The following is a 26,583-nucleotide window of genomic DNA, read 5'->3' on the forward strand; positions in this document are numbered from 1 at the left end:
ACTGGAAGCATGGGGATAAAAACAGCTGATCAAACATGGAAAGGAAGGCTGGCAAGATGGGTATCATTTGTGTAGTATTCAGTTCTCTACATTTAGTTCAGATTTCCTTTCAGAGGTTACATGCCATTGTGCCAGCAATTGCAGTGTACTTGATTGATATGGCTGACTTGTAAATGGCAGTCATGCATGTTTCTCTTGCTTGTCCTATTTTTTCATGGTAGTACTGGTTGCTTCCCATTTCATAACTGGCTGTGACTCCTTCTAGTTATGAAAGCTAGGTCTGTAAAAGCAGAAAGAATTGGATGCTTGCTTTAAGGATTCAAAAAGTATTTCTTCCTGAAATTCTGTGGATGTGTCTTGATTAGTCATGCACAAGATGCTCTCTGTTGCATAACATAAAGGCTCAAGCCCTCCTGCTTGCAACTTGTCATGTGTTTTGCTTTTGAACTTTCATGGCTCTTGGTTAAAGATATAAAATAAAAGTTGTATATCAAGGTGTATTCTGGCACATACTAAAATACAAACAAATCAAAGGAATCCTGAAGGAAAGCCATTGTAAGAGCCATTTGGACCACAAGAGGATCTTCTGTGGCTATGTGCACACAATCTTTATGGGTCTTACTCAGTTTTTCCACAATGGAAACAGACTGATAATTTAGGTTGCAAGTAAATTAATTTACTCATTGAAAGCCATTTCTTAGTTACTAATTTTTATTTTTCAATTAGGGAAATTTTCCTAGGACAAAGTGTTACTTTAACAACAAATGTAGATTTATGTAACAATGTTTTTCCACAATAAATAAGTAATAATGCAATTAGTTGCTGTTGATTTTACTAGAATAAGTAGATTTTTGTATATAACAAAACAACTGAAATCAGTCAGAACACCCTAACAAATGTAATATACATGTTCTCTCTGGGGCAAACTGCACTAATGTGGCTGTTCTGCCCATGCAGTGAAGCTGCATTATGCATTTTTACCTTTCAGTCACTTAGATTAAGATGGTTCCTTCTCTAATCACGTTGATTTGTGTAAACTCTCCACTGATATCACCACTTAACACATTACCTAGATAACTCACACATTCTAGGAACAGCATTACGCAAGCATGCTGAATGGAAAGCAGCTTCTGCCAGTAATGATATTTCCAGACAGATTACTTTGAATGAAGACACTTCACTTATCTGTTCCAGAAGGCTGTATGGACGCAGTGTGGTTAAAACTATTGGGGTGCTGTTAAGTTCTTGCTACATGCAGTATGTGCAGTGTTTGCCTGTCTGGTGCTCACAGCACTTTACTGTAAACCATCTCTCCTCAAGAGTACCTAAAGCAAAGCTTGTTCAAAAGATGTAGTGCTGGTACAGATTTAAGGATCCTTGAGCAGCATCATTTACCCTTCTGTGAAAGCAATGCAGTTAAACCTTAGTAAGTATCACTGATAGGATGCAGCTTCTGAAAAAGGAAATGTACCAAGTGTTCTGATTGTTTAATTGCAGTCTGTGGTATGTGGAGGAAAAGCTTCAAGGTAATGTGGAATTATCAACAGAATAAATGCAGCTGAGCTAAAGAGGGATGGGTACTGTTACAACAAGAATTCTAATGCTTATTTACCAAAACAATGCTTTGCCATTGTCTCAAGTCTTTCCTGCAGAGCTTGAGTCTATTTGGAGAACTTGTGAGGAGATTCAAGAAGCAAAAAACCTGGGGGATATGATCTGGATTTTAGGAAGGATATATATTGGGCAATTAGATAATTGCTAAGGTATATTGTAAATGTAACCATTCAGGTTAAACTTGTCAATGCTTTAGTCTCCCTCCCTCAAAAAGGAAATTAAACTATAATGTATTAATAGAACTATCTTTAGTCTGCTTGGAAAAGACTTTGGTGTTGTGTGAGTCTCCTTTTAGGAAACTATTTCTCTGTTGTGATGACTGGGGGGGCTGGACTGAACAGCCTCCTAAGTCTCCTTCCAGCCTGCATTATGCTGTGACTCCACAATTATGTGAGAGTACAGTTGTGCTCCAAAGTGTAAGACAATTTACATATCCTGTAGTCAAAAATTAATCATAATTGTGTAATAAAATTGTGAATTGGAAGATTCATATTTACTTAAATGATCTTTTTTAGTTCCAGCTATTCAAGAAGCTGTTTCTTAAGCTGTCGGCACAGCAGCATTCAGAGTTTCAATTTTGTATTTTATGGAGGGTGTCTTATACAATGTGTTTTAAGTCTGTTATTCTGTCAAAATATAAAACCAGCAAAATAAAGTGTAATGGCAACACTGACAAAAAAATGACAGTTTCGACCTGAAATGTGTGATTTAGGAGTCAGAAAGGGAGGAACTCTAAAGCTAAGGATTTCAGCTGTCTTAGAGGTGACAGCCTTCAAGGCTCTTTGTTATTGCAGCTCTGCTGCTGGATTTCTCTCTTTGTCTCCTTTTGTGATTTGGAGGGGAAGGAAAATAGTTTAGTCTCATCTGTACTTTGTTTCTTTTACCTAATCTCTACAGAGAATTAAAACGTCAGAGTTGAATTTCAGTTTCTTCTCTCTCCTGGCACTCTAATAGGCATCTATATGCAATGTACTTAACCTAGAACCTGAAGTGAAATAGCTGCTATCTACAGAGTTATTCTTTTTGAGGCATATAGCTAGACTTGCAAACTGTCTGACTGTAGCCTAATATGACCCCACTGTACACTTGATAAGCTTTGCCACTGCAGCTCTGCTGAAACCCCGTCTTTCCCTTAACTTTCCCTGTGATAAGCAAAGCTCCATTCCCTTCTCTGGCTGGAAACAGGCCAGTGGCTGTCTCTGTCAGGGCTTTCTGCTAAAATATATCAAATGTGTTGGAAAGTATGTTTATTCTAGGACTGATTTCAGTTGTTATCGAGGTGAATCTTAGTTCTAGACCACATCACTAATTTGAAGAAAGGTATATCTGTTCTTATAGTAGGAGTCTTCTATTTTGCTGTCTTAATCTGGAAAGATGTCACTTCTGCTTCTTAATTTATATGCTAGTATAAACAGTGTGATGGAGAAATGGTGGCTTGGAATCCAGAGCTACTTAAAAGACCAGTGCCAGATGAGGTTTTTCGTTCAACTGTGGACTCGCAGGCATTCCTATTGTAATAACCACCTATTGCTGAGCAAAGTAACTTGTATTAAACACTTTGTGACAGTATTTCTCATCTCCATGTGAAGAAAGAAGTTCTAAGTTTATGTATTTCACCTTTATCCTAAACGCTTTGCTGTTTTTTGTGGTAGTCACATTCTTTTTACCCTATTTTTTTAATCATGCTAGGGGAAATAAATGTGATCAGTTTGATTATATATACTGGGCTTCTTGGTATTTCAGCAGTAGCACTATGAATAATGTCAAAAGTTTAGTGTATCAGAATAGCTGATAATATCTTGACAAGTCATGAAAGAGACTATCTAGTATCAGTCTGTGTCTGCTAAACACAGCACTGATTCTGCAGAAGCAAACATTCCTCCTTATATACTGAAACCCTGCAAGCATCTGAGAGAAGAAGATGACCACCCTGAGTGATGAACTGCACTCATCCTACACCTTGAATTAAAGTAGCAATTGTTTAAATCCACATTTAAATGGCTTTAAAGCAATGAAAACTAGCATGACCTCAAGGCAAGGCTAAACAAGGCTTCAGCTCCTGAAGATCTGATTTCTTGACAAGAGATGCCACTGTACAACAAAGTTTGGGTGAAGGAGCTTATGAAAACTCAGTTAAAAACCTTTTAAAATAATCCTTTCTAAAGGGCAGTGGTTTTTCTGAGTTAACTTACTTTGAACCAACCTGTTATATAGAATGACAGCAGAAGCCATTGCTTCTGAAAGGCAAAGTAACTTCTAGCTGCCATTCAGACTATGAATTGACTTAATCAGATAAAAATGTATTCTGAATTAGTTTAAGAACACTTCTATTTTAAACCTTGAAGGGCAAACGTATTGAGAAGGGAAAGGAAGCTTCTTCACTGGACTGAAAGATTAGAATTGTATCTCTCTTCATCCAGGTACCGTGGGGAATGGCTTTAACCTGCCATAGGGAAGATTTAGGTTAGACATTAGGGAGAAGCTGTTCCCTGTGAGGGTGCTGAGGCGCTGGCACAGGGTGCCCAGAGAAGCTGTGGCTGCCCCATCCCTGGCAGTGCTCAAGGCCAGGTTGGACACAGGGGGTTGGAGCAGCTGCTCCAGTGGAAGGGGTCCCTGCCTATGGTTGAGCTTTGAGGTCCCTTCCAACCCAAACCATTCCATGGTTCTATGCAAAAGCCGCAGGTTTCTGCAAAACCACTTATTTTTATTATAAAATCATTATTTAAAATGAAAAGGAGAAAATCTATAGAGTATGCAAAGAGTATGTGTTTTGATAGCAACTTCCAGTATTCATCTGACTATTAGCAGGGGAAGTAGTGCTGTGCAGATTTCTAGAAGCCCAGAGCCTGCCCAGGCAACTGGTGAGAACATCCATCCAAAAACTGATGCTTGTGTGGGTGGGTTTTGTGTGGTTTTGACTTAAGGGGAAAATGTATCCCTAGTGTCCTTTAGTTTCTATCCAGAATGCCAATGGAAGCTTCTTGGCAATAGAACCGGTGACACTCCTCCACACATGCGTGCACATGCACAAGAATCTTGCAAGTGTTTTGTCTGTTCTAAACGCTTTCAAACTCTTAAAGCAATAGTAGCAACAAAGTGTTAAAACATCTCTGACTACAGTATGAGGCTTTGTATCCTAAGTGAACCTCGAAAATTCCTGAACTTCAGGCTTGAATGAGGAAATGCTTGTTGACAGGTCTGGTCATGCTCAGAAAATGGGTATTTTTAGAATAAGTGAGAACAATCAAACAGGTTGCTTTAAATAAACCTTCAGTTGCTAATATACTACAGAAGTAATTGTGTAGGAACAGCACAGCCAGTTGTGGCAGCAATGGGGTTAGTATTATTCTTTCTTCTTTGTAAACAGCCAGATTAAGCAAATGTGTTTAACATCAAAGGATGATGGATCACTGAATGTATTGTCATAATCTTATTTGTCACCTTTTTATGTCCATGGCAGATAATTTTGGTAGAAGATCATTTAAAATAGTAAGGTATCCCATAAGCTTGTTGGTGGTGGTCAGGATTGTACCAGAATCAAGCTTCTGAAGTCATCAAACACTGACGAAATGAACATGAAATGACATGAAATACATTTCATGAAATGAACACTGTATCATCACCAGTTGCTAGAATGGTTCAGAGGACAAATAGAGAAGGTGGATGTTTAAAGTGTAAGGTTTTGCTGCACTTGAGCAGCAGTTTTCCTTGGTTGTCATGAATATGCTGTCTAAGAAGCTTCAGTTATCTCAGAACACTGCGTCATGCTGTCTCCTGGAAGAAAACTCCTGTCCAAAGCAGTGTGTGTATTCACAATGCTGTAATCTTTGGACTAACTTCTCAAGCTTTTTTGGCTTTCTGCTTCAGGCTGAGTGTTTTATTTCATGTTTCATAGTGTGATAACAGATACTGAACAAATGTTTGGCATACTTGATATCTGAGCTATAGTTGTACTTTGGCAGTTCTTTTGGTACTGATTCTGTATTCCATTCAGCTTTGCAGAGCTGGAGACTTTTATTAAGTTTTGTCTTTTGTGCTTGATGGGAGAGGCCAAGCATAAAAACCTGTATTGGGTTTGCATGGGAAGTCTTTGGTAGCAGGGATGCTACAGGGGTGGCTGCTGTGAGAAGTTGCCATAAGCTTCCCCCTTAGACAGAGCCAGTGCCAGCCGGCTCCAACAGAAACCCACCACTGGCCAAGGCTGAGCCTATCGGTGACATTGGTAGCACCTCTGAGCTAACAAATGTGAGAAGAGGGGATGGGGGGAACCTGCTGTGCAACAGCAGCCAGGAGAGAGGGGTGAGAACACTTGAAAGAGCCCTGCAGACCTAAGGTCAGTGTGGGAGGATGGAGAAGATGTTTCAGGTGCCAGAGCAGAGGTTCCCCTGCAGCTTGTCATTCATTGTAGAATCATAGGGAAAGTCTGACTGTATTCTTCCTGCTCTGGAGGCTAAATTAGGTGACCTTGCTCAAAGCAGACCTGGTTTTGAACAGCTGTATGTGGTCATCTAATAGTTGCACACTAAAATGACATTGGAAGAGTATCTTCTTGCTGTAGGAATACAATTAAAACCTTGTGGAAATGCTCCATATTGAGTGCTTATAATTATCACACTGGTTACTGCAGGATGCAGCACATACATCACAGACTTGCAACAGGTTATTTCCTTGGCATATGTTCAGCTCCAAATAGCACTTGTGGGAGTTGGTATACTCCCTAAAACAGGGTGCCTCAGGGAATACTTTCCCTTGGGAGAACGTGACTTTCTGTTTTGGGATGTGTACAAATGCCAGGGGCTCTTTGTTATTCCTGCCAAGCTTTAGACTGAACAGCATCTTGAGTTTTAATAATGCTTGAGAGCTGTTTCCTATGAATGGATCTCCTCACTTTAATTATTGTGCTGGGGTGTTGGAGCCATGTGTGCTTCATCCTTGCTTACTCCCACTTTAAGCTGATGGTATTTTAGTACAATATCATAAAGGAGACGGCTTACTGACATTCTCAGATCTAGTTAGGAAATCACTTGAATGAGATACTTCAGGTTAGAAATTGTTAGCTTGCTGCTGAGTAACCTCCAGAGTGACTGTGGGTAATATCAATTGCTGGAGAAAGCAATAACTAAATTTGCATGTGTCAAGGGAAGGGATCCTGTCTTCTAAGGATAATGTAATGTTCTAGCCTCTAGATGTAATCTCTCTAATGTGAGGGAATGAAATCTATTCTAATCAAGTTTAAATATTCAGTTCCAATGTCTGTGTGTGCTAGTTAGAATGATCTCTTAACACTAGCCTACGGCTGTCTTTCCCAGGATTTTAAAAGCAATAAAATACATTCAGATGCCTTTTGCCTTTCCCTGTGGTAAGTGGCTTTTGTTATTCTCCATATTGCTATAAGGTCCCTTTTTCACAGCAAAGTGAACCTTGCTGTGAACCACCTCACTTGAAATTGCAGGTGCTATGAGGAGACCCTGAGCTCTTGCTAGCACACAGCCAGTGCATTAGTAGATGAAGAGGCTGATGCTGAAGGCTACTCTATCTGCCAAAGTTAAGCTTGTGAGTTCCTGAGCAGGCATCTGAGCTCCCACTAAATACCCAACTTTTATCAGCTTTAGGGATTTCCGTACCCATGTGGATAAAAGCAAAGGGCCTCCCAACTCATCCTGTTGCTGTGTTTTGGAAGTGCCTCTGACTTACAGGGTTAGCACAGCTGCTTTGTTTTTGTTGCTTTCTTGTTTAACTTGGCTCTCTTCAGTGCCACTTTCTCAGCTTTGATTACCTGAGGCTGGAGAGTAGCTTTTACTTAGTATTGAGCAATATAGAGAAAATGCTGCCCATAGTGCTATTTTCAGGTATTAAAATGCACACAGAGTATGCTGATGCTACAGGCATAAACAGATGATAAACCAGCTTTAACTAGAAGAACCTTGGAGCTATGATACTTGGTCCAAGAACTGAAAGAGAATGCAGTTGATAATCACCTCCACCACAAAAAATCCCCCAGACACCCACCAAGCCTTAAGTGAGCTGGGTCTTGTTCTGACAGTTAAGAGGGTGTGTGCTTCTTCAGATAACATCTTAATGCAGTATCACTGTGCACAGCCCCTATTCTTTCTAGCATGTGTGCTTGCTTAATCTTTGGTATTAATTCAGTGCTTCAAAATAGAGCACAGTGGAGTTGGGTTAATCTGAAATGCTGTTTTATTTTGCTTCTCCTTCCTCAGAGAAAGTGGGTTTCTGTTTTTGTGTGGTCTGCTTCATGCAGTTGATGCATGAAGGTGCAGCTGTCAGTGACAAGTGACTGACATCAGTTAACAGGACACGGGAATTGAGACTTCCTTTGTTGCATGTTATATGGATAAAGGTGAGGGATAGGAGGCTTTTCTGGAGCATGTATCTTTATTGCACTTCCTTAACCAGAAAAGGTTTAAATCCAGGCTGCTGGAATGACTGTGTTGACTCTAATACCTGGCCTGCAAGCATAGCTGAAGCTTATAAGTTTAGCTGAGTTAGGTCTAGGTGTGTGTTACATATGGACATGGTTATAGAAAGTGCCAACATCTAACACCTGTCACTCAGGAAAGGTCCTAAATGACTAGTAAATCCTGACCTGTAATGAGTACCATATGGTGGTACTTACTTGCAGCTGGAAGAAATCAGGCAGCCTCAAGAGACTGGTGATTAGAGACTTGTGTGTAAAATTCAGGTACTAAGACTTCTTGAAAAGCCAAGTGGCTTACAGTATGCTGCCACTGCCTGGATGTCAGGTACTCCAAGCTTGTATCTCAGTGCCAGGAATGCATAATGAGGCAGGATGGAGGTATACTTGGAACAAACTATTCCTTTAATCTGCTGTGTACTTAAAGGGTTTGCTTATGGTCTGTATAAAAGCTGGAGGATGGCTTGCATTGAGTTCTGCATTTAGAACTGAAATGAGCAGTAGTGAAGTGTAGACTGCCTATAGACATGGTGTAAAACTTGTCTATGCCCAAAGTCTCCCATTCCAAAACTGAAAAGCCAATCAGAGTTATGTTTAGGGGTTTCTCTATTAATGCTGTCTATTTAGCGGTCATGCAGGTGCTGCAGTGCCTGCTGAAGAGGGAGATATGTTTGGCATATGTCAGTTCATGAACCTGGGGGGAAAGTGGGCCAAGACCTCCCTTGTAATTTATGTTCTGTTTTCAGTGCTTTTTGCCTCGCTGTTTGCCAATGAGCAGTACTTGCCATACCTAAACAGTAAGATGCTGCTTCTGGATGGCTGCATAAAGGTAATAAGCTGAATTGCTATTAAAGGTAACTTCAAAATTCACACAACGTGGTGTAGAGCTGTTTGGGAATTTGTGTTCATCAGGACAGGAGTGAAAGTATTTGGTTTCTCAGTTCTCTTCAAGTTTAGCTTTGAAATGCTTGTGAAAAGGACCCTGGAGCATGTCATGATTATTTTGCTTTCTGTCTCACCCAGTGAGATACACTGAAGTCCGTTCTTCATCTCGTAAGATACAGATCTCAGAAGTGGTGAGAACTGCCCATGTCCTTTACCTTGCCTGTGGTTGAGGGCCAGGCTGGCAGCACTCTGTACAGCAGAGTGGCAACAATCATTTCTGAAGATGGAAAGCTTCGTAGAAGATGAGACTGAGCTAGTGTGAGTTGCTTTGCCCCTTTTACAGCCTGCTTGAAGCTTCTTTATATCCTAAAGAGTTCTCAGTCTTCACCCTCTTAAAGCCAGGTATGGAGAAAGAGAGCAAGGTCTGGGATTGCAGCGGAGCTGACTGGATGCCCAGCTGGGCTCTTGCAGTGTGTCCTTTTCTCTGGTTCAGGAATCAGATACAGGAAGACAGTGTCAGGCTGCAGTACCCCCTATTTTAGGGGGATAACTTGTCTGCAAGTCTGCTTATTGCTTTCACCTCAGTTGTTAAGGGGAGGTGGGAACCCCCAACTTCTGATCAGCAGTTCAGGCATTTGAATAGTTGCCTTTCTACTCCCCTTGGTTGCCTGTGAGTCTTTTGTGCAGTAGCTGCTGCATGGCAGGTCACTCCACTGCCAAAATCTATCTGTAGGTGAGTGTTTATGTAGGTCTTTCCCCTGAACCTTTCTTAGGAGCTTCCAGAAAAGAGAGAGATTGATCCTGTGATGGCTTCAGGTTTATGGGGGGAAAATCCTTATGGGCCAATGGTTGCTGCTTGGGGATGGAAGTTAAACTTTGGGAGGTTAGTTCAGGAAAGAGATTGAGTCTGAAAGTTGTGCTTTGACTTAGGTCAACTGGTGTAAGTTGGCAGCAAGTATTGCCTTGTGTTTTAATTAGAAACTGCTGGGAAAGATAACCCGTACAGAGAACAGTGTGTTAGGAATGATGGCTCAGTTTAAAGCAGTAAAAGTCCATATAATTTTCTGCCTGTGCTTTGTACTAAAAATTCAACTCTCTTTAGAAAAGAGCTTATGTCTATTGCTTGTGGCACAAGTTTTAGTGTGGACTTGCTTGTTCAAAGTTTTACTTATTTTTTTTGAAGGTAGTTATTCCAACCAAATCATAGTAGTGGTATTTGAAGATAGTTTATTGATCCATAAGCTTATAAGTGTAAAATTTGGGATGTGGGAACTAGATTTTGTGGGTCTCCTATGTTTTATGCTATTGCAATAGCCTAAATAGCAAACAACCTAGTGCTGTCCCTTAAAAGGAAATGAGGGTTGTTTATAGCCATCAAGTGTCTCAGAATGTTTTTAACCTGTCCCGTTGTGTTCTCATTCACAGTGGCCAGAACTGTGGCTACTCCAGGTAAGAGCTTCCTCTGCAAGTCTGAACAGATCCTGTGTTGTGCAGACTTCAAAGGTAGTGCCTCAAGGTGTAACAGGTTAAATTACACGTCAGAAGTTCCCTTTCTTTAAAGAAATGGTCAAAACCTTCTGCAAATGTGTTTTGACCATGATACTTTTTCTCTTAATATCTTTAGGTAAATTGAGAGGAATTTTTACTTAATCTTCTGATTCTGCTTTAGCAATGCTGCTGCTTATAAATACATCTGAGAAAATGATGGCCATTTGGATTATGGAGCTGTGATGGGTTTGCTGCCATAGTTGACTTCACACAGATATTTGAGATGTTAGCTGCAGACTTGTACTCTTCTTAAGCCTAAAGAGCATGTATGTAAAATCATAATTAGAACTTACAATAGTAGCTTTAACTCTGCTTGTCAAATCCCCACAAAACCTTTTGTTTCTTGGTTATATTCATGTCCAGGCAAGTGAAAGGAAACTCAACTTGCTGAAGATAAATGGGTGAAATCTTTGACCTGGATGAGTAGTAAATCCTTAACTAGATAACTCTGCAGGTGTTTTGTTACACAGATCTTGGCAAGCTAATAAATGTGAGCATGTTCTTCAGGACTATCACCAAAATAAAGCTTAACCTTTGCCTGCTTGCAACTGAAAGGCTGAATTTCTTTTCAGTTATAAATAAAGGTATGAATAATTGAATTAGGGTTAAGGTTCCAGTAGAAAAAGTATTGCAGTCTTTTGGGCAAAGATATTTATAACAGATGCTTTTATATGTGTTGAGTTCACTGTTTTCAATCAAAGTGAATTTCTAACAGCTGAGTCAGTCTTTATATTGACAGTTATCCGATATTTGTGGTGCCTTTATTCTCTACTGTTAAAACATTATGTTCCTGACTGTTTAAGCTGTCATGTTTGAATGCAGAAGGTGATGTTAGCATCAGACTTCAAAAACACAGGTTTTAGCCTATTTAACACTTGTTGTATTTCTTATCCCCCTTCTCTTTGTCAACCTGGTGAGGTTGATGCATGCTGTGCAAGAACTTGCAGGGTTTGATGTACCTCTACTGCTTTCCACACTGGGCTTCATGGTTTGATATGTCAGAATGCAGGACTTGGTGTTTCATTCAGCTTTTTTCTTTTCTTTACTCTCCAAAGAAATCAGTGCTGTGTTAATTGTATTACCTGATGAGCTTGCTGACAAGAATAGCTGGTTGTGTGAAGCTGGTAAATACTGAAGAGAGAGACTTGAAGTGCTTGATAATGAATCTAAAACTTACTATTAAGAGCAAGTGCTCTTTGTATTAGCTTTTTATAATACTTGGAAGGAAAGGATAAAATAAAGTCTGAAGGTCACAGGATCTATACAACCCCCTGCCCTATGTCTTACGGGAAGGAATCTATTTAGTCCATATCTATGCTGGAGTTGAGGTTATACCTTTGAATAACAGTAGTTCACTACCTGAGTAGCTGTACCGAAAAGCCTACTGTAATTGGTAGAATGACTTGAGCACATCAGCCCTGCAGAAGCACTTCTGTTACTCATATCTCTGAGAACGTATATGGGATTGAACTGAAAGTGTCAGATTTAGGTACTGTTAGGGGAGACAGACTGTTTTCCATTCACAGTTTTAGCAAATCCCAAGTTTCCATTCTCTTTGCAGAGAGAGTGGAATATGCTAAAATTGCCTTGTAACTGATGACTCTAGGAATAGACGCTATTCCTGAGAAAGGAGGGGAATGTGCCCAATACATGAGGCAGGCTCCTAGCCAAAACAAGCTGAAGTTATCCTCAAAATCTATCCATTTCACTGAGCTGACTATAACAAATCTGTGGCCAAGAATAAGAAGGGACTTTGATTTCAAATGTGTCCTTTTTTTCTTCAAATCAAAAAACCAAACAAGCCCCATTCTGTTGGTGGCATAAAGCAGTCTTCCTCAGTCCATGTAAGACACAAAAGACAGAGCTGGTTCTGAAAGATTTATCCTTTGACCAGTAAAGCAATACCATCCTGCCTTTTATATACTAATGAAAAGAACTTGTTCTCCACACAGATTCAATGGGGTAGAAGCTGTCAGGAAAATCCAATGAAAGGATTAGCTAAACTCAAATAGATTAATTAGAGCCCTTGGTTGTGTCTCACTATGCAAAAGTCACAGCAAAGGAAATGGCGATGATGGTGAGTTCATCTTTACAGGTACATGGAAGGGGAGGCAACAGGGTTCTCAAAAGCTGCCTTGACTCCTTATCCATCTTCATGTAGTTGAAAACTACATGGAGACTGACCAGCTCTTTATGATCAAGCCACAGCTCACTATTTTCTTCATCTTCTTTGTCACATAAGACATTGTGTCTTTCTGGCCAGAGCTAGGAATTGAACTATTACAGAAAGCTTCTGGCTGCCTAATTCAAGGCAGGTGACTTGTTCTGTTCCCCAACCTGTAGCAAATGTACCAAGTGTAACTCAGAGTTCCACTGACGTTTGAACTCATTTAGGTTTCCATGCCTGAAAACACAGTAAATTGCCTGATTTTCAGAACTAGTGATGGTTAAACTGTTACTAAGGGCAAGCTACTGTTTGTAACCATTTATATTTTGCTTTTAATATGATGTATTTTTTCGTGTGCTTGGAATGTTGTAATGATTGTGTCTGCTTGCTTTTATTGGGGTGTAGATAACTTATTGCTTATGTGCAAGAGAAATTCGAAGTGTTGCTATGCATAGTATGGAGCCTGGATTTTCTTTGTATTACTGTGCAATACAGAACTTGTGACATCAGACACTTCTAGCCTGTGGCTGCTTAGTGGCTTTCAAACCTGTACTGGCTTGTTATGCACTGTGCAGTCTCCTGTAGCACAATTTTTGCGCTTGCTTTCCCAAGTGAAAAAGGCCTTGAGATTATGAAAAGTCTAAACAAGAAGCAAGTTTTCACTTAGAATAGGTCATTAAGCTTATTTTTTGCTGTGCCAACACGTTTTACTTTGTTGGAGTTTTTATGCTGTATTGCATTATTGACCCATACAAAGCATGAGTTGCTCTTGATATAGGACAAATTCTCACAGTTTTTCCTCTTCAAACTGTTAAATAAAAACCTTAATTTGGTGGGGAGACAAGTTGATGCAAATAAGAAACACAATCTCCCAAATACAGCTTTAGTACAGGAAGATAAGTGACTCTGCTGAAGGAATACTTCTTGATAAGCTTGTGGGTGAGTAGATCTTTCCAGGGTTTAAGCCAAAAATTGCCACCATTTGATTACACTGGGTATGTGTGAAGTTTTCTGTTTAGAGTTGTTTTAAGCTTCCCTTCACTGCTGTCTGGGAAAGACCATGCTCCCTTCCTGCATGTAATGCATCTGAACCTGGTATCCAAAGCCATCTGTCCAAAAGGGTTCAGTGACTACACCTGACTTCAAGACAGGCTGGCTGTGTGTGTTAAGAGACTGCTCAAAGAGTGAGAGATCCAGTCTGAATATATGACTTTGGAATAGTCAAGGCTTAAGAAAAAAGAATCCACATTGATTACATCAAAGTACACTTTAAGCTACAAATAGAATGAGGAAGAGAGGCACTTCCTTCAAAAACTGTCTCTTTGTCAGCTCTTTGAAATCAGCAAAAGTCAGTGCCTGTTCTATTCTAAGTGAGCAGACTTAAAGGTGATTTCTCTTGCTTTATTTTGGGATCCCCAGAATTGAGAGATTGGGTGTATGGGGAAGTGCTGAGATGTGAGAGAAACAGGCTTCTGGGGAGGAGGTGAATCTTATGGCTGTTGTCTCACTACTTATGAGGGTGTGGGAAAGATGGAGCCAGAGACTCTCCTCATCCTGCATAGAGTAAGAGATAATAGATACAAAGGGATGCATGGTAAGATTCTTTTTTTGGGGGGAATGAAGGTATTCAGGCACCAAATCAAGGTCCTGGAGAGGCTGTGGGATCTCTACCATTGTAGTTATTCAACATGCTTCCTTTTCTTCCTTTTCACACCAACATTTCTCTTGTACCTGAAAACTCAGGATATTTCTATTAGGAACCTTCTCTGGAAGCTGTGAGGAAGACTAAATATGTCTGTTCTGTAACATAAATAAGCTTTCTTATACTGTGTTGGATGTCAATCCTACTTTCCATGTGTGTTATTTTACCCTATGTGTATTTTACCACTGCACAGCTTTTTGGAGGTTTTTAACGAGTACTCACTTATGTTTCCTCCCCCTGCCTCTTGGAGGCAGCAGTGATTTTCATGTACTTCTCATACACCAGCCTTGTGATCACGAAACCAGGGCTGCTGCAGTGATCTAGGTAACCTGCTATTGCTTTGTGTTAGGCTTGTACTGTGAGGCAAGGGAGTACTGCATGTAGCTAAGGTTAATCCCTTTTAAATGAAGCTTTGTTAACAAGATTAATCCTAAAACTGGTTCACAAGGAACGTGCTTTTTTAAAATTCACTTTTAAAAGTGAAAAGGATCTGATGCCATATTTGCAGTATAACTTGGGTTGAAGGGGGTTGGATCTACCCAAATGCACTGCTCCAAGCAAGGTCAGGTAGGAGGTCAGGCCAGGTTACTCAGGGCTTTGTCCAGTCTGATCTTTGAAAACCTCAACTGTCTAATGAGGTTCAGTTTCACTTCAGGAAATGGCTTCATAAACCCCTGTTAACTAAGAATTCTGAGTTTCCACATACGTTAAATAAACTGATTACAAAAGCCACCTGAAAGATTTGGAGAGATGCCCTATTCATGTTGCACCACAACTCCTGTACTTAAAGCTCTGCCTTTTGCTATGAGATGCTTTAGTTCATCCTGGGTTTATGTAGCTGCAGGTAAATTAAGCTGTTTCTGTGTGATCAATGTGATGCTTGATGGTGTGTTTTAGGCCAAGAGCCAGGACATTCCTAATGCCAGGTAGGTGATGGGTCATGTATCCTAATGCTTCTGTGATAATTCAAGTGTGGGTGTGCTTTAGCTCTAGCACACCAACTGGTTTCCTGCCTGATAGAAGCTTTGTACATCATGTTCTCTGTGGTTTACTGGGGGGAAGGACCCCAAATGCTTTCCAAGCTTTTAAGTATGCCTATATTTCTTTAATACAATGTTAGACCAGTCCTCAGAACAAGTTAAGCCCTGAAGTCTTTCAGGTAGTGGGTCTTGTAATGTGGATCATGGGTTTTAACTAGGTCATATGTAGTATGTAGAGACATTCAGGAATTAAAAATAGGGAATCTCACTTCTGCAAACTCATCTGCTCATCTCTGAATCGTCATGGAGCTCTAATGAGTATCCCATTTTGGGGTGGGGAAGGAATAGAAAGTAAGCAAATGTGGTATGAAGAAGTTACCTAACTTGGATCTTCCTTGTGAATCAAGCTTCTCTGTCCCTGTCCTCTGACCCTTTAACATCTGGCTGTCATTCCCCTTGTACTAGAGACTGTTGTAGCAGTCTGGTCATGATTTGTAATGGAATGTGAATGCAACTAGATAAAATCTAAGGTTTTTAGAAAACCCTTTTCTCAATGACTGAGCTGTGGAGGGAAGAACTAATGGAATAGTAAGGATTTTTCCAGTAATTATCACAAATGTTCACATAAGGTTCAGGCTTGGTTAAACTCTCGTGCAAAACCTGACATCTACTGGTGGAACCGCAATGGGACTCTCAGTGTGGAGGCATGTGCTGAAGAGCCTGTTCTGTCGAAGTTCTGGCCCTTTTTGGCCATAGGTGTGTTGCATTGTGCCCTACAGTAAGTGGCGCTTAAGCATAAATTCAAAACCCTCAAATCTGTCAAAACTGCAACATGTTTACATGCAAGCATAGCCATTAATGAAGGTAATTGTACGTTGCTAATTGTATCTGCCTTGAGCACCATGTACAATGGATAGATGATGCTTTGTAGGCTTGTATTTTAGGCTAACTTTTGTAATAGTATTAAAAGTTTAATATGGCTTTATGTTTATGTAATGTTTTTCTTGTATCTTTAAAGGCTTGCCATGGATGTACATCTTTATCCAAATGTGATTGCAGTGGAGTAAAAGGTGAAAAGGTAAATACCTTTTTTCTTCATTGTTTTCTTTACTGGTAAACCAACACAAACCACTGAGCCATAGCTTCGGGTAACTGAACCTTATAGGTAATAGCTGTTGTTTCTTTCTCATGTCTTGTTTTCTTTGACTGTAATGTAGGCATGCACCAAAGAGCACAGCTGTTGTAGCAACTTCAGGTTGTTACCAACTGGCCCATCTGATGGTATACAGAATTTCATATCATTTTCTCAAGAATGGGGAATAATGGCACAAGTCCTTCCATCTGTGTGGAAGGACTAACCAGAAAAGAGACAAATTCTGGTAAAAAGGAAGGAATTCCTATTTACTGTCGAAGCCTGACTACACCAAATATTGTGGACCAGCTAAGGTGCAGATTGTACAATAATGGCTATACTAGTAATGCTTCAGTGAGAATATAAAACCAGAGTGAGTTTGAGTTGTTTTTCCACTTTCTTTGCCTTTGAGGCTTAAAAGTAATGTGCTTTAAACTTGCAGTTTCTTACCTTATAACTTGTATGGCTATATACAAAGATGAGTGCTATCGCTGTCTAGATGTTTGGTTGGACTGTGGAAATGGCACAATTCAGATGTAGCTTTCCCAATGTATATAGTTGCCACCTAAGTTAGTAGCTAGTTAGTAGCCAAACATGTATTGTTGGATCACGCAGAGTAAACCCCTGCAAAACAACCCTGTGTGGTTCATTCAGTCCTACAGCCTGGTTTGGGCTGCCCTAAGGCCAACAGATGCATGCAGCCATCTCAGAGCTTTCCTGTTTCCATGCAGCTTTGACTTCCAGTCTCACTGCCTGGGCCCAATATATCTGTGCAATACTTGACTTTTCTATCACCATTATTTCATACTGTTTTGCAGTTTTTTTCCCTTGAATAAATGGTAGATGCCCAGCATTTCTTTTCAGCTACAGTGCTGTATAGATACATGGCTTAGTACTTGCTTGAATTGAGTTTTTCTGAAGTGTGGGAGTCTAGTTGTAAGTAAATTGTAGTTACATGGTTTCCATGTAACTGTTGTCACAGGGAATCAATGTGATGTGGTCACTACAAGGGGAACAGAGTGCCTAAAACACTTCCACTCTTAATCTTGTAAACAGTTTGCTTGATATACAAAGTAGTCTTCTTAAAGATGTGAACTGATAGCGAAGAGTTTGATAAGCCTGTCTTATCAAACCACTTACCCTATCTTAGCAAGGTTCTAGAAGGGCTTCAGTGGTCTAGATTAATTCCTGACACATCTCAAAGGTGATTTTTGACATTGTGTAAACAAGTGTAACCTCAAATGACTGTAAGTAATGCCAAGTAACCAGTTGCTGCATTGGCGCTGTAATGTGCTGACACAGGGTTTTACTATTAGCTGAGGTTAAACAAGGCAGATATCCAAAATTCAGAGTAATTCTTGGTGCCACACCTTGCCATCCAGGTAGCTCCAGACACATGAGGTCATTCCTTGGCATTTACTTGCTTTTAGTTCAAGTATAGTCCTGATTTACATATCTAATGAAGAACTGTATCCCCTCAATAGCAAACTTGGAGTTAAATTTGGTTAGCCAAAATGTGCACCTGGTTCATGTGTTCCTACAAGATCTTCAAATGCAGGTGGCCAAATTGGATAGATCCTAACACCAGTCACAGGACTATTCTGGGTTCAGTTTGAAGGCACTGAAGCCTTAGGCTTACATTGCCAATGCACTCGTAGCAGGTACAGCTTTGGAGACCCTTTCTGTATTTCGAAGTTGGCCTTTTTCTGGGGTAGTCACAGCTGTTCTGTGAACTTAGTGAGGAAACAGGTATTGGCTTTCTAAATAACATAAGTAATTTTCTCTCAGTGAATCAACTTTCTCTTTATACAACTGTTACACATACAGGGACTATGACCCACTGGATATACTCTAGTCCTTCAGTGTCATTTAATGATATCAAGTCACCTTTCTCTGGTAAAGAATATCTTGGGACTGTTTGGAGTCAGAGGGAGCTTTTTATCCAAGTACAGTCAACAGCTGGATCATATGAACCTTGCTCAAGGTCAGGCTCTCTGGTGCCATTATGTATTGTGGGTTTTGTTTCTGCCCCTCCAGACTGTCTAGCTAATTGTTAGCTGCACAGGAGAAACTCTTCCACATTTAGTTTCCAACCTCTGCTGGCCTTTTCTGGAGTGAATTATAGCAAATCCAAAGCAGGATAGTGAAAAGCCTAATGAAAATGAAGTTGGGAAGGAAGAAAAGGCCTCCAGTAACACAAGCATCACATCTGCATCTGCCTGGAACATTCTTAAGGGGCTGCAGATTGATCAAAGAGTAATCTTTTTATTAAATAAAGAATAATTAAAAGAAACCAAACCACAAAGGAAACCAGCTTCACCTGCAGTAAGACTGCTTGCTCTTTTCTTTTGTATGCCCAAGTCCCCTTAAGGATGGGAGTATGTGTCTGAGACTAGCACCATTAATATCCATTAAATGGATAAATATAAGGCAAGTTTCTATCCTTAGAATAAAAATCTTAAGGATGGATTTGGGAACTGTGAAATCTGGGAACTGTGACTCATTTTCCATCTCAGTCAAGGTAAATGCAGAGTGATCCTGAGGAATGCCAGAGGTTTTATTGTGGGTGGGTTTTTCAAACCGCCCTTCTGAAGCTTGTAGGTAGTCATGTACATTATGTAAAGGAACAATGGAAAGCAAAGCCCATAGTTCTTAAGTATGATGTGTTGCTAGTGGAACTCGTTTGATCATATGTGCACACACCCCATTACATTAGTTGCCCTGTAATTACCAAGCCCTCAGTATTTGATGCATTGATGGGTTCAGCAGTTGGGCTCTGCAGAACCACAGGGGTTCTCTGTCATACACATCCAGGAGGTTTTTTCTTACAAATCCTTTGGTTTGTGGTTTTGGGGGTTTGTTTTTTTGGTTGTTTTTTGCTTTTTTGTTTGTGGTGATGTTGGGTTTTTTTAGCAGCCTTAACCTTCCAGAGTCCTGTAGTAAAACAAGACATCAAAGGCTCCCTTAAGATGAATAGGTTGATCCATCGCAATGTACCACTTGCACATCTGATGTAAGCTATCAAACCTGATGCTGTCTTCAGCCCAGCTTTCTTGTAAATATTAGCTTTATTCCTGCTGAGTGTAAACTGCTCTTACAACAACACATTTCAGGCTTTTGCTTTGTACTTGACACTTCACATTTGGTGTTTCTGCTTCCTTGTCCAGTGACCTCTGAACAAGGAGTGAAACTCTATAGCTCCTTACCTAATTAGTGTATGAAGAGCATTAGACAAGCAGTTGTTTAGATAACCTCTTCTCTCTGATTTTTCCCATTGAAAGTGTGACAATGTACTGCTAGAACTACCAGAAGTCAAGTGTACAGAACCTGTTTCTGTACTGGGAAGACAAGAACAGCCTTGTCAAATGCATTCAGCTGAGCCCTGCACTTCTGTTCCAATGTGTTTTACTTCTAGCCTGAAACCAGCTTCTGCATCCAAATCACTGTCCACTTACATTAAGTCAACTAAGAAGTGCTGCTTTATTCAGCTTAGCAGAGCCTAATATGTTCCTTTTGAGCTTCAAAAGTAGCCTTCTTCCTAAGCATCCTAGCATTCTATTCAGGATATCCAAATTTTAACAGATCATATATGGTAATACAAACTGAACTGTAACAGGAAAAGTACTTGTTTTCAGGAGCTGCAGCTCTTATTTAACTGCTCCCATTCTTCCAGTGACACTTAACTTTGTCTCTGCCATGAGCCCCTGCAGCATCAGTAGCATGTTATCTGTTGGAGAATCAAAGCACAATAAGTTGGTACAATTAAAACATGTCTAAAGTGGTCTAATGAAGAAATAAGAGGAATTTACTGGAGGAGTCAGTAAAACTGATTGCACTGGGACCCAGTGTGCAGTGTTACTCACAACAGGCTGCTCAGTAGTGAGCCGAATCTGGTGAGAATAGTAAAACTGAAGTAAATTATTAAGCTGCTACATACTGTTGCATACAGGAATTGCTCTCACTTTGCAGCTACAAGAGAAGTGTATAATTGCTTTTCACTTAAGGAACGATGATGATTGGGCTTTAAATAAAGATTGTTTGGCACTTCTGAGATTAACCTCCTTTAATGCTTAAAAGCTAGTTAATGAGTAAAAGCTAGCTAAAGGAATAAACACAGACACTGCACATGAAGCAATGTCAAAGACAAACCAGTGAAACTTGTAGGTTACTGAGCTGCATTTACCTCAGCTGAAAACAAGATGCCAAGATGCTGATAAGATCAGCTCTTCTGAGACTGGGAAGAGGTGGTGGTACTGAATCTAGCTGATGAAGACTGAGAGCCATGGGCCACAGCAAGCAAGCTGCATGCATCTTAGTCACTAAGAGGGCTTGTGGCCCAGCACTACTGTGCTTTAAAGTGGCAATATGTGCTGCTGCTGGAATAAGCTTTCCTACCTTTGCTTAGGTGTTCCTATTTCTCCTCTGGACACATTCAGACCTGTCAGTGATCTTGCTGAAAACAAGTTTTGTTGTAAACTAGGTTAGTTTTCAGCTTGGTGAGTTTCTTCATGCAAGTTGTGTTACAGCACAACGTATACTGTAAGGTAGCTCACCCAAGGAAGGACCACGTTGTTCACAGTATCCAAGATGCGATTCTACCTCAAAATAACTGCAAATGCATTATATTGGTTTTTAAGAGCAGGACTATTGGGCTCTAGTCATTCACATTGAGTTAATGATTAATAAGCTATTATTTAGTTATTATATATGGTTTGTCCATAGCCTTTTAGAAGAGAATTTCAGAAGGTTCTGAATTTACTGGGTTTGTTGATGCCAATATAAAGGTTGCAACTTCAGAGACTCAATGGGGTTGTAAGCTCTTAATACATGATCTCATCCAAGCTTGGTGCTTGGGATTCTGTGAGGGACAGCTTGTACTATCTGAGCTCTGAAGGCATTAAAGATACTTTGCCTTTGTAGGCAGATACAAGCAATCCATGTCCCTTAGGAAGAATTTCATATTATTGGGCTTTTCAGATATATGTTCTTGGAGCTTGAAGTCTAAGAAAACTGTGTCCTTAAGATCCCTGTTGCCTTCTGCTTAGTGTACAGACATTTGTACATGAGTCTAGTTTTAAGTAGCCACCCATAGTTAACTCTGTGATGTTAGTTGTTTTTGTAGGGAGGGCAGGAAGCAATATGTGCTTCTATTGCCAGATGTTACAGCCAGGTTCTTGCATGTATTTAGGTATTGAAATGGGCTATCCAGCTACTGCTTTCCTGCATGTTTTTGGGTTTTTTTTTAAAGTCTCTATTATTTTCTTATGGGTATGCCACAATAGTGCTAATATCCTGGTTTCTGTCCCATAATGTCTGTTCATCAGCATTTAAGTTTCAGGAAGAAATTCTAAACACTTAAATTACTTGTATATGCTTTAAATCCACATCTATCCCTAGTTTCTTAAATACTTGTGACCTATTATTAGAGTACGTGGAGCTATGCCAAGTTTGAGTGTATCTGTGTTTAATTGGCTGTATCTTGCTGCTGCCTAAAGCATAATTTTAGGGTGTTTCCCAACCCTTTTTTTCTTCCTACCCCCAAGCAACAGTCATGTTCAAGCTTATAGGATGACAGTTTTGCCCCATCTGTATAGTTGATTGAGGGCAATTGCTTTGCCAGCTACTCTGGATTTATCACTCAATGAGATCGGAATCTGACTCCTCACCCATTCCCCAAGGAAATGATGGGTTATGGCTGATGTATCTTTATTTTGCTATGGAAATTATCCTGTAACTTCAGGAGTAGAAGATGGATGAGATCAGAGCTGACCTAAACCTTCCCTGTTCATGTTTCTCTGTAGTTTCTAGTCTGAAACAAAAAGTTATCCAGACTTTCCCAGTTCTTTCTGTGCAAGCAAAACTGGTCAGTGACTATCAGTCTTTGCATCTATAAGGATGCATGTTGCATCTATAACACTGCATGTTCCTCAGGGAGGTAAATCTCACTATATCCTAAATAATACCAGTTCTGAAATGTCTTTCCAGTTTCAGTATGTTCTTGCAAGGCAGCGGGCAGTTCTTCCTGGTGAATTTGTATCCCCTGACTCCTCATGAAAGCAGGATAGTATATGCAAGGTGTGCAATAGGAAAATGCTGGAGGCAGAAGCAATGTCTGAAAACCATTCTCACTTACGGAATCCTTATACACCATTGAAGTAGAAGGTGATAAAACAATCCCAGTGTCATCCCTGTTCCAGAGAGCTGGATCATCTTGGTTTCTTCCCCTTCCCAGCTTGCCCACATTTCTTTCTCCAACCACTGTTTTTGATCACAAGTAGCTATTAGAGTGCAGCTCTTCCCTCTGTAATTAGTTTGATACAGTTCCCTTGGGAAGTGTCTGTGTAATCCCTCAGCTGTCCCCAGGCATAGTCCTTGCAATCATCTGTTCACTCTTGGGGGTAATTTGCTGGTAAAATCCACTGAAGTTGCCCTGGCAACAGTTTCCTCAGGCAAACCTCTCATTGTTGCTGCTCACTTTCAAAGTGGGCTTGGAAAACACTTGGAGTTTGAATAGTGCAGTTTACTAGCATCGCCTGTTGCCTTCCTGTATGTCTCTTGCTTAACTGATTAGCTTCATGTTTCCCTTTGAAGGCCTTGGCTTCCCATGACTGCTCAGAATGGAGACCTCAAAGTAGCTGTGTGTTAGAGAACAGTTCTGAAGCCTTAGATGACACCCAAGGCCAGCCCTGTGCTAAACCTCTCTTTAGTAACCATGTGCAGGTATTCCTTTAAGAGAAGTGTGAAGTGGTACCAGGTTGAGCTTAGCATAGCATTATGTAGCCCAGCTACCCCTGACACGGCTGACATGTCTCTGGTACACAGGTGTGTTTCCTAAGTGTGCAAAATCAGTTCTTGCCAGCGCTTGCTCCCGAGTCTGGCTCTGTCTTACATTTTATCTGGCACTCCCAAATTCCTTATTCTCTCTCCTTCAGGGGCACACTAACCCTTTCATATCCTGGACTGACAGTGTAATACTCCTCCACAGTCCTGCTTTTCAGATGAGATAGCACACCAGCTGTGCTCCATGTGGTTTGCATGGCAGGGTTTGGGGGGGGAAGCAGGGATGGCTTCCCTCAGGTCTGAAAGAGCCCATTCTGGCTGGCTCACAGATGAAGCAACCACTGGCCAAGGCTGAGCCCATCAGCAGCAATGGTGGCACCTCTGGGATAACACATGTAAGAAGAGCAGAAAGCACAGCAGCAATTGCAGCTGGAGTGAGGAGTGAGTATATGTGGGGGAAACAGCTCTGCAGACCCCAGTGTTAGTGCAGGAGGGAGGGGATGCTCCAGGCACCAGAGCAGAGGTTCTGTGGTGCAGCCCATAGTGAGTCAGGCTGTGTCCCATGGAGGTGGAGCAGATCTCCATCTGCAGCCCAGGGAGGACTGCACCAGTGCAGAGGGATGCCTGAAGGGTCCTGTGCTGGAGCAGGCTCCTGGTAGGACCTAGGAGCAGAAGTGATGGGCCCACACTGGAGCAAGTTCGCTGCAGGACTGGTGACCGTGTGAGGGACCCATGCTGGAGCAGCCTTTTCCTGGAGGACTGCACCCTGTGGGAGGGACACACACTGGAGCTGTTCATGGAGGACCCCACATTGGAGCAGGGGAGGAGTGTGAAGAGGAAGGAGCAACAGAGGCAGCATGTGATGGATTCACCACAACCCTTGTTCCCTGTTCCCCTGCACCATATGGGGGGAGAAGGAAGGGAAACTGGGAGTACAGTTGACCCCAGGAAGCAGGAAGTGTGGGAGAGAGGTGTTTCAAGATTCGGGGTTTATTTCTCATTACCCAGCTTTGACTTTTGACTGGCAATAAATTAAACTGATTTCCCTGGGTCCAGTTTGCCTGTGATGGTAATTGGTGAGTGGTCTCCATTATTATATCATAATGTCATTATATTGAGCTTTTCACTCTATTTTCTGTGTCCAGCTGAAGAAAGGAGTGATGGAGTGGCTTGATGGTGATCTAGTGTCTAGCCAGGGTCAACTCACCACAGTACAGCCTGCACTTTGTGTGCAAAAGCCAGTCTGGACACTGATTGTCAACCTAGCCCCAACTTACTGTGCCATTTCAGCATTTCCATAGGGGACAAAAGCTGTCTGCCCTGTCTAAGAGTGCAGTATGTGACCTACAGTACAAGAGGAGTATGTTTAGATTTAATTAATAGGAAGCCAACTTTAGCAGACCAGTTAATGAGCCATCTATTTCTGTCCAAGGAATCCTTCTGACTATCATTGTATAGTTAGGACTAAGTAGAGTGCAACTGTGCAGCTGCCTGTTTCATAAGCAGTTAGATGTACTGGTTGATGTAACAGAGCTGAGGGAAATGCCTGTTTATGCAGTTGAAGAGTGTACCATAAAATAGATACGTGTAAAAAAGGTGTATTCTGATACTTTATAACTTTACTGATTGAAACCTTAATATTTACTGGGTTTTTTTTGGAGAATCTATGACATATGAGAAATAAAAGTAAATATCTTGGGAATTTTCAGGTAAGTGACATTGTTGACTTACACTGACAAGTTAGAGGGTAGCATATGGTATTTGTTACACTGCTGATGGGTTACCATAGCTCATCATTGTGTAAGTATTCAGCAAAATATGGTTGCTAATTGAAGGCTTATGATTTTAGGAGGTGATGGATAAAAGAAATAAAAACCTTGTTTCTTTGCTGTCTCGTGTCTGTCTTGCTTGGTTTAGATTGTAAGTACTGTGGCCTGGAACCCCGTGTTCTGTATTTGTAGTGTTTAGCCTACAGCCCAGGGCCAGGATCTTAGCTTTGACATTGTCATAGAATGGTGTGGGTTGGAAGGGACCTTAAGGTTCATCCAGTTCCACCCCCTTGTTATGGGCAGGGACACCTTCCACTAGAGCAGGTTGCTCCAAGCTGTGTCCAATCTACCCTTGAATGCTGCCAGGAATGGGGCAGCCCCTCTGTTAGTTGAAAGACATTCCTCCTTGTCCTCTCCCTTTGTCAAAGCCTCCCTTCAGATACCTTTTAAGCCCCTTTAGGCACTGGGAGCTGCTCTAAGGTCATCCTGGAGCTTTATCCAAGCTGAAAACCCCAGCTCTCTCAGCCTGTCTCCAGTGCAGAGCTGCTCCAGCCCTCAGAGCATCTCATGGCCTCCTCTGGACTTGCTCCACTAGGACCATGTTGTTCTTATGTTGGGGGCCCCAGAACTGTGCACAGTACTCCAGTTGGGGTCTTGCCAGAATGGATTAGAGGGGGAGAATCCCCTCTCTCAACCTGCTGGTCATGCTGCTGGTGATGCAGCCCAGGATCCAGTTGGCTTTCTGGGCTGCAAGTGCACATGGCCAGGTCACATTGAACTTCTTGTCAAGCAACACCCCCAAGTACTTCTCCTCAGGGCTGCTCCGAGTCCAGTCTCTGCCCTGCCTGTATTCCTGCTTGGGATTCCCCTGACTCAGGTGTAGGACCTTGCACTTAGCCTTGTTGAACTTCATGGGGTTGGCATTGGCCCACCTCTCAAGCATGTTAAGGTCCCTCTGGGTAGCATCCCTTCCCTCCAGTGTGTTGACTGCACCAAGTTTGGTGTCATCAGCAACCTTGCTGAGGTCAATCCCACTGTCTATGTTGCCAACAAAGATGCTGAACAGTGCCCCTTCCAATACCACCCCCTGAAGGACACCACTTGTCACTGATCCCCACTTAGACATCAACCCATTGACTACAACTCTGAGTGTGACCATCCAGCCAAATTATCCACCCAATGGTCCAGCCATCAGATCCATGTCTGTCTAATTTAGAGACAAGGATGTCATGCAGGACAGTGACAAATGCTTTGCACAAGTCCAGGTAGCTGGTGTTGATCGCTCTTCCCTTACCCACCAGTGCTGTAGCCCACCATAGAAGGCCATCACATGTATCAGGCATAATCTGCCCTTACTAAAGTCATGTTGGCTGTCACCCATAACCTCCTTATTTTCCCTATGCCTCAGCATAGTTTCCCAAAGGATCTGCTTCACGATCTTGCAAATGTGAAATAATAAACAACAATCATGGTATAGCAACAGTCTACATCCTTTGAGAGCTTTTATAGGTATTGCAGCAGAGGGGAATTTTCAGGAGAGGCTTGTTAAAATAAAGCTGTGTTTTTATAG

General features: G+C 41.3%; 1 protein-coding gene across 1 annotated transcript in view; it reads left to right on the plus strand.

The window, feature by feature from the left end:
• COL4A5 (collagen type IV alpha 5 chain) overlaps positions 1-26,583 on the plus strand; it is a 76,716-nt gene that overhangs the window by 2,543 nt on the left and 47,590 nt on the right. Inside the window, exon 2 of the mRNA XM_034063523.1 lies at positions 16,351-16,410. Coding sequence (XP_033919414.1) covers positions 16,351-16,410 — 60 coding nt within the window. The remainder of the gene's footprint in view (positions 1-16,350; positions 16,411-26,583) is intronic.

This window comes from Melopsittacus undulatus, chromosome 6 (assembly GCF_012275295.1).
Source record: "Melopsittacus undulatus isolate bMelUnd1 chromosome 6, bMelUnd1.mat.Z, whole genome shotgun sequence".
In the NCBI taxonomy this organism is placed as follows: Eukaryota; Metazoa; Chordata; class Aves; order Psittaciformes; family Psittaculidae; genus Melopsittacus; species Melopsittacus undulatus.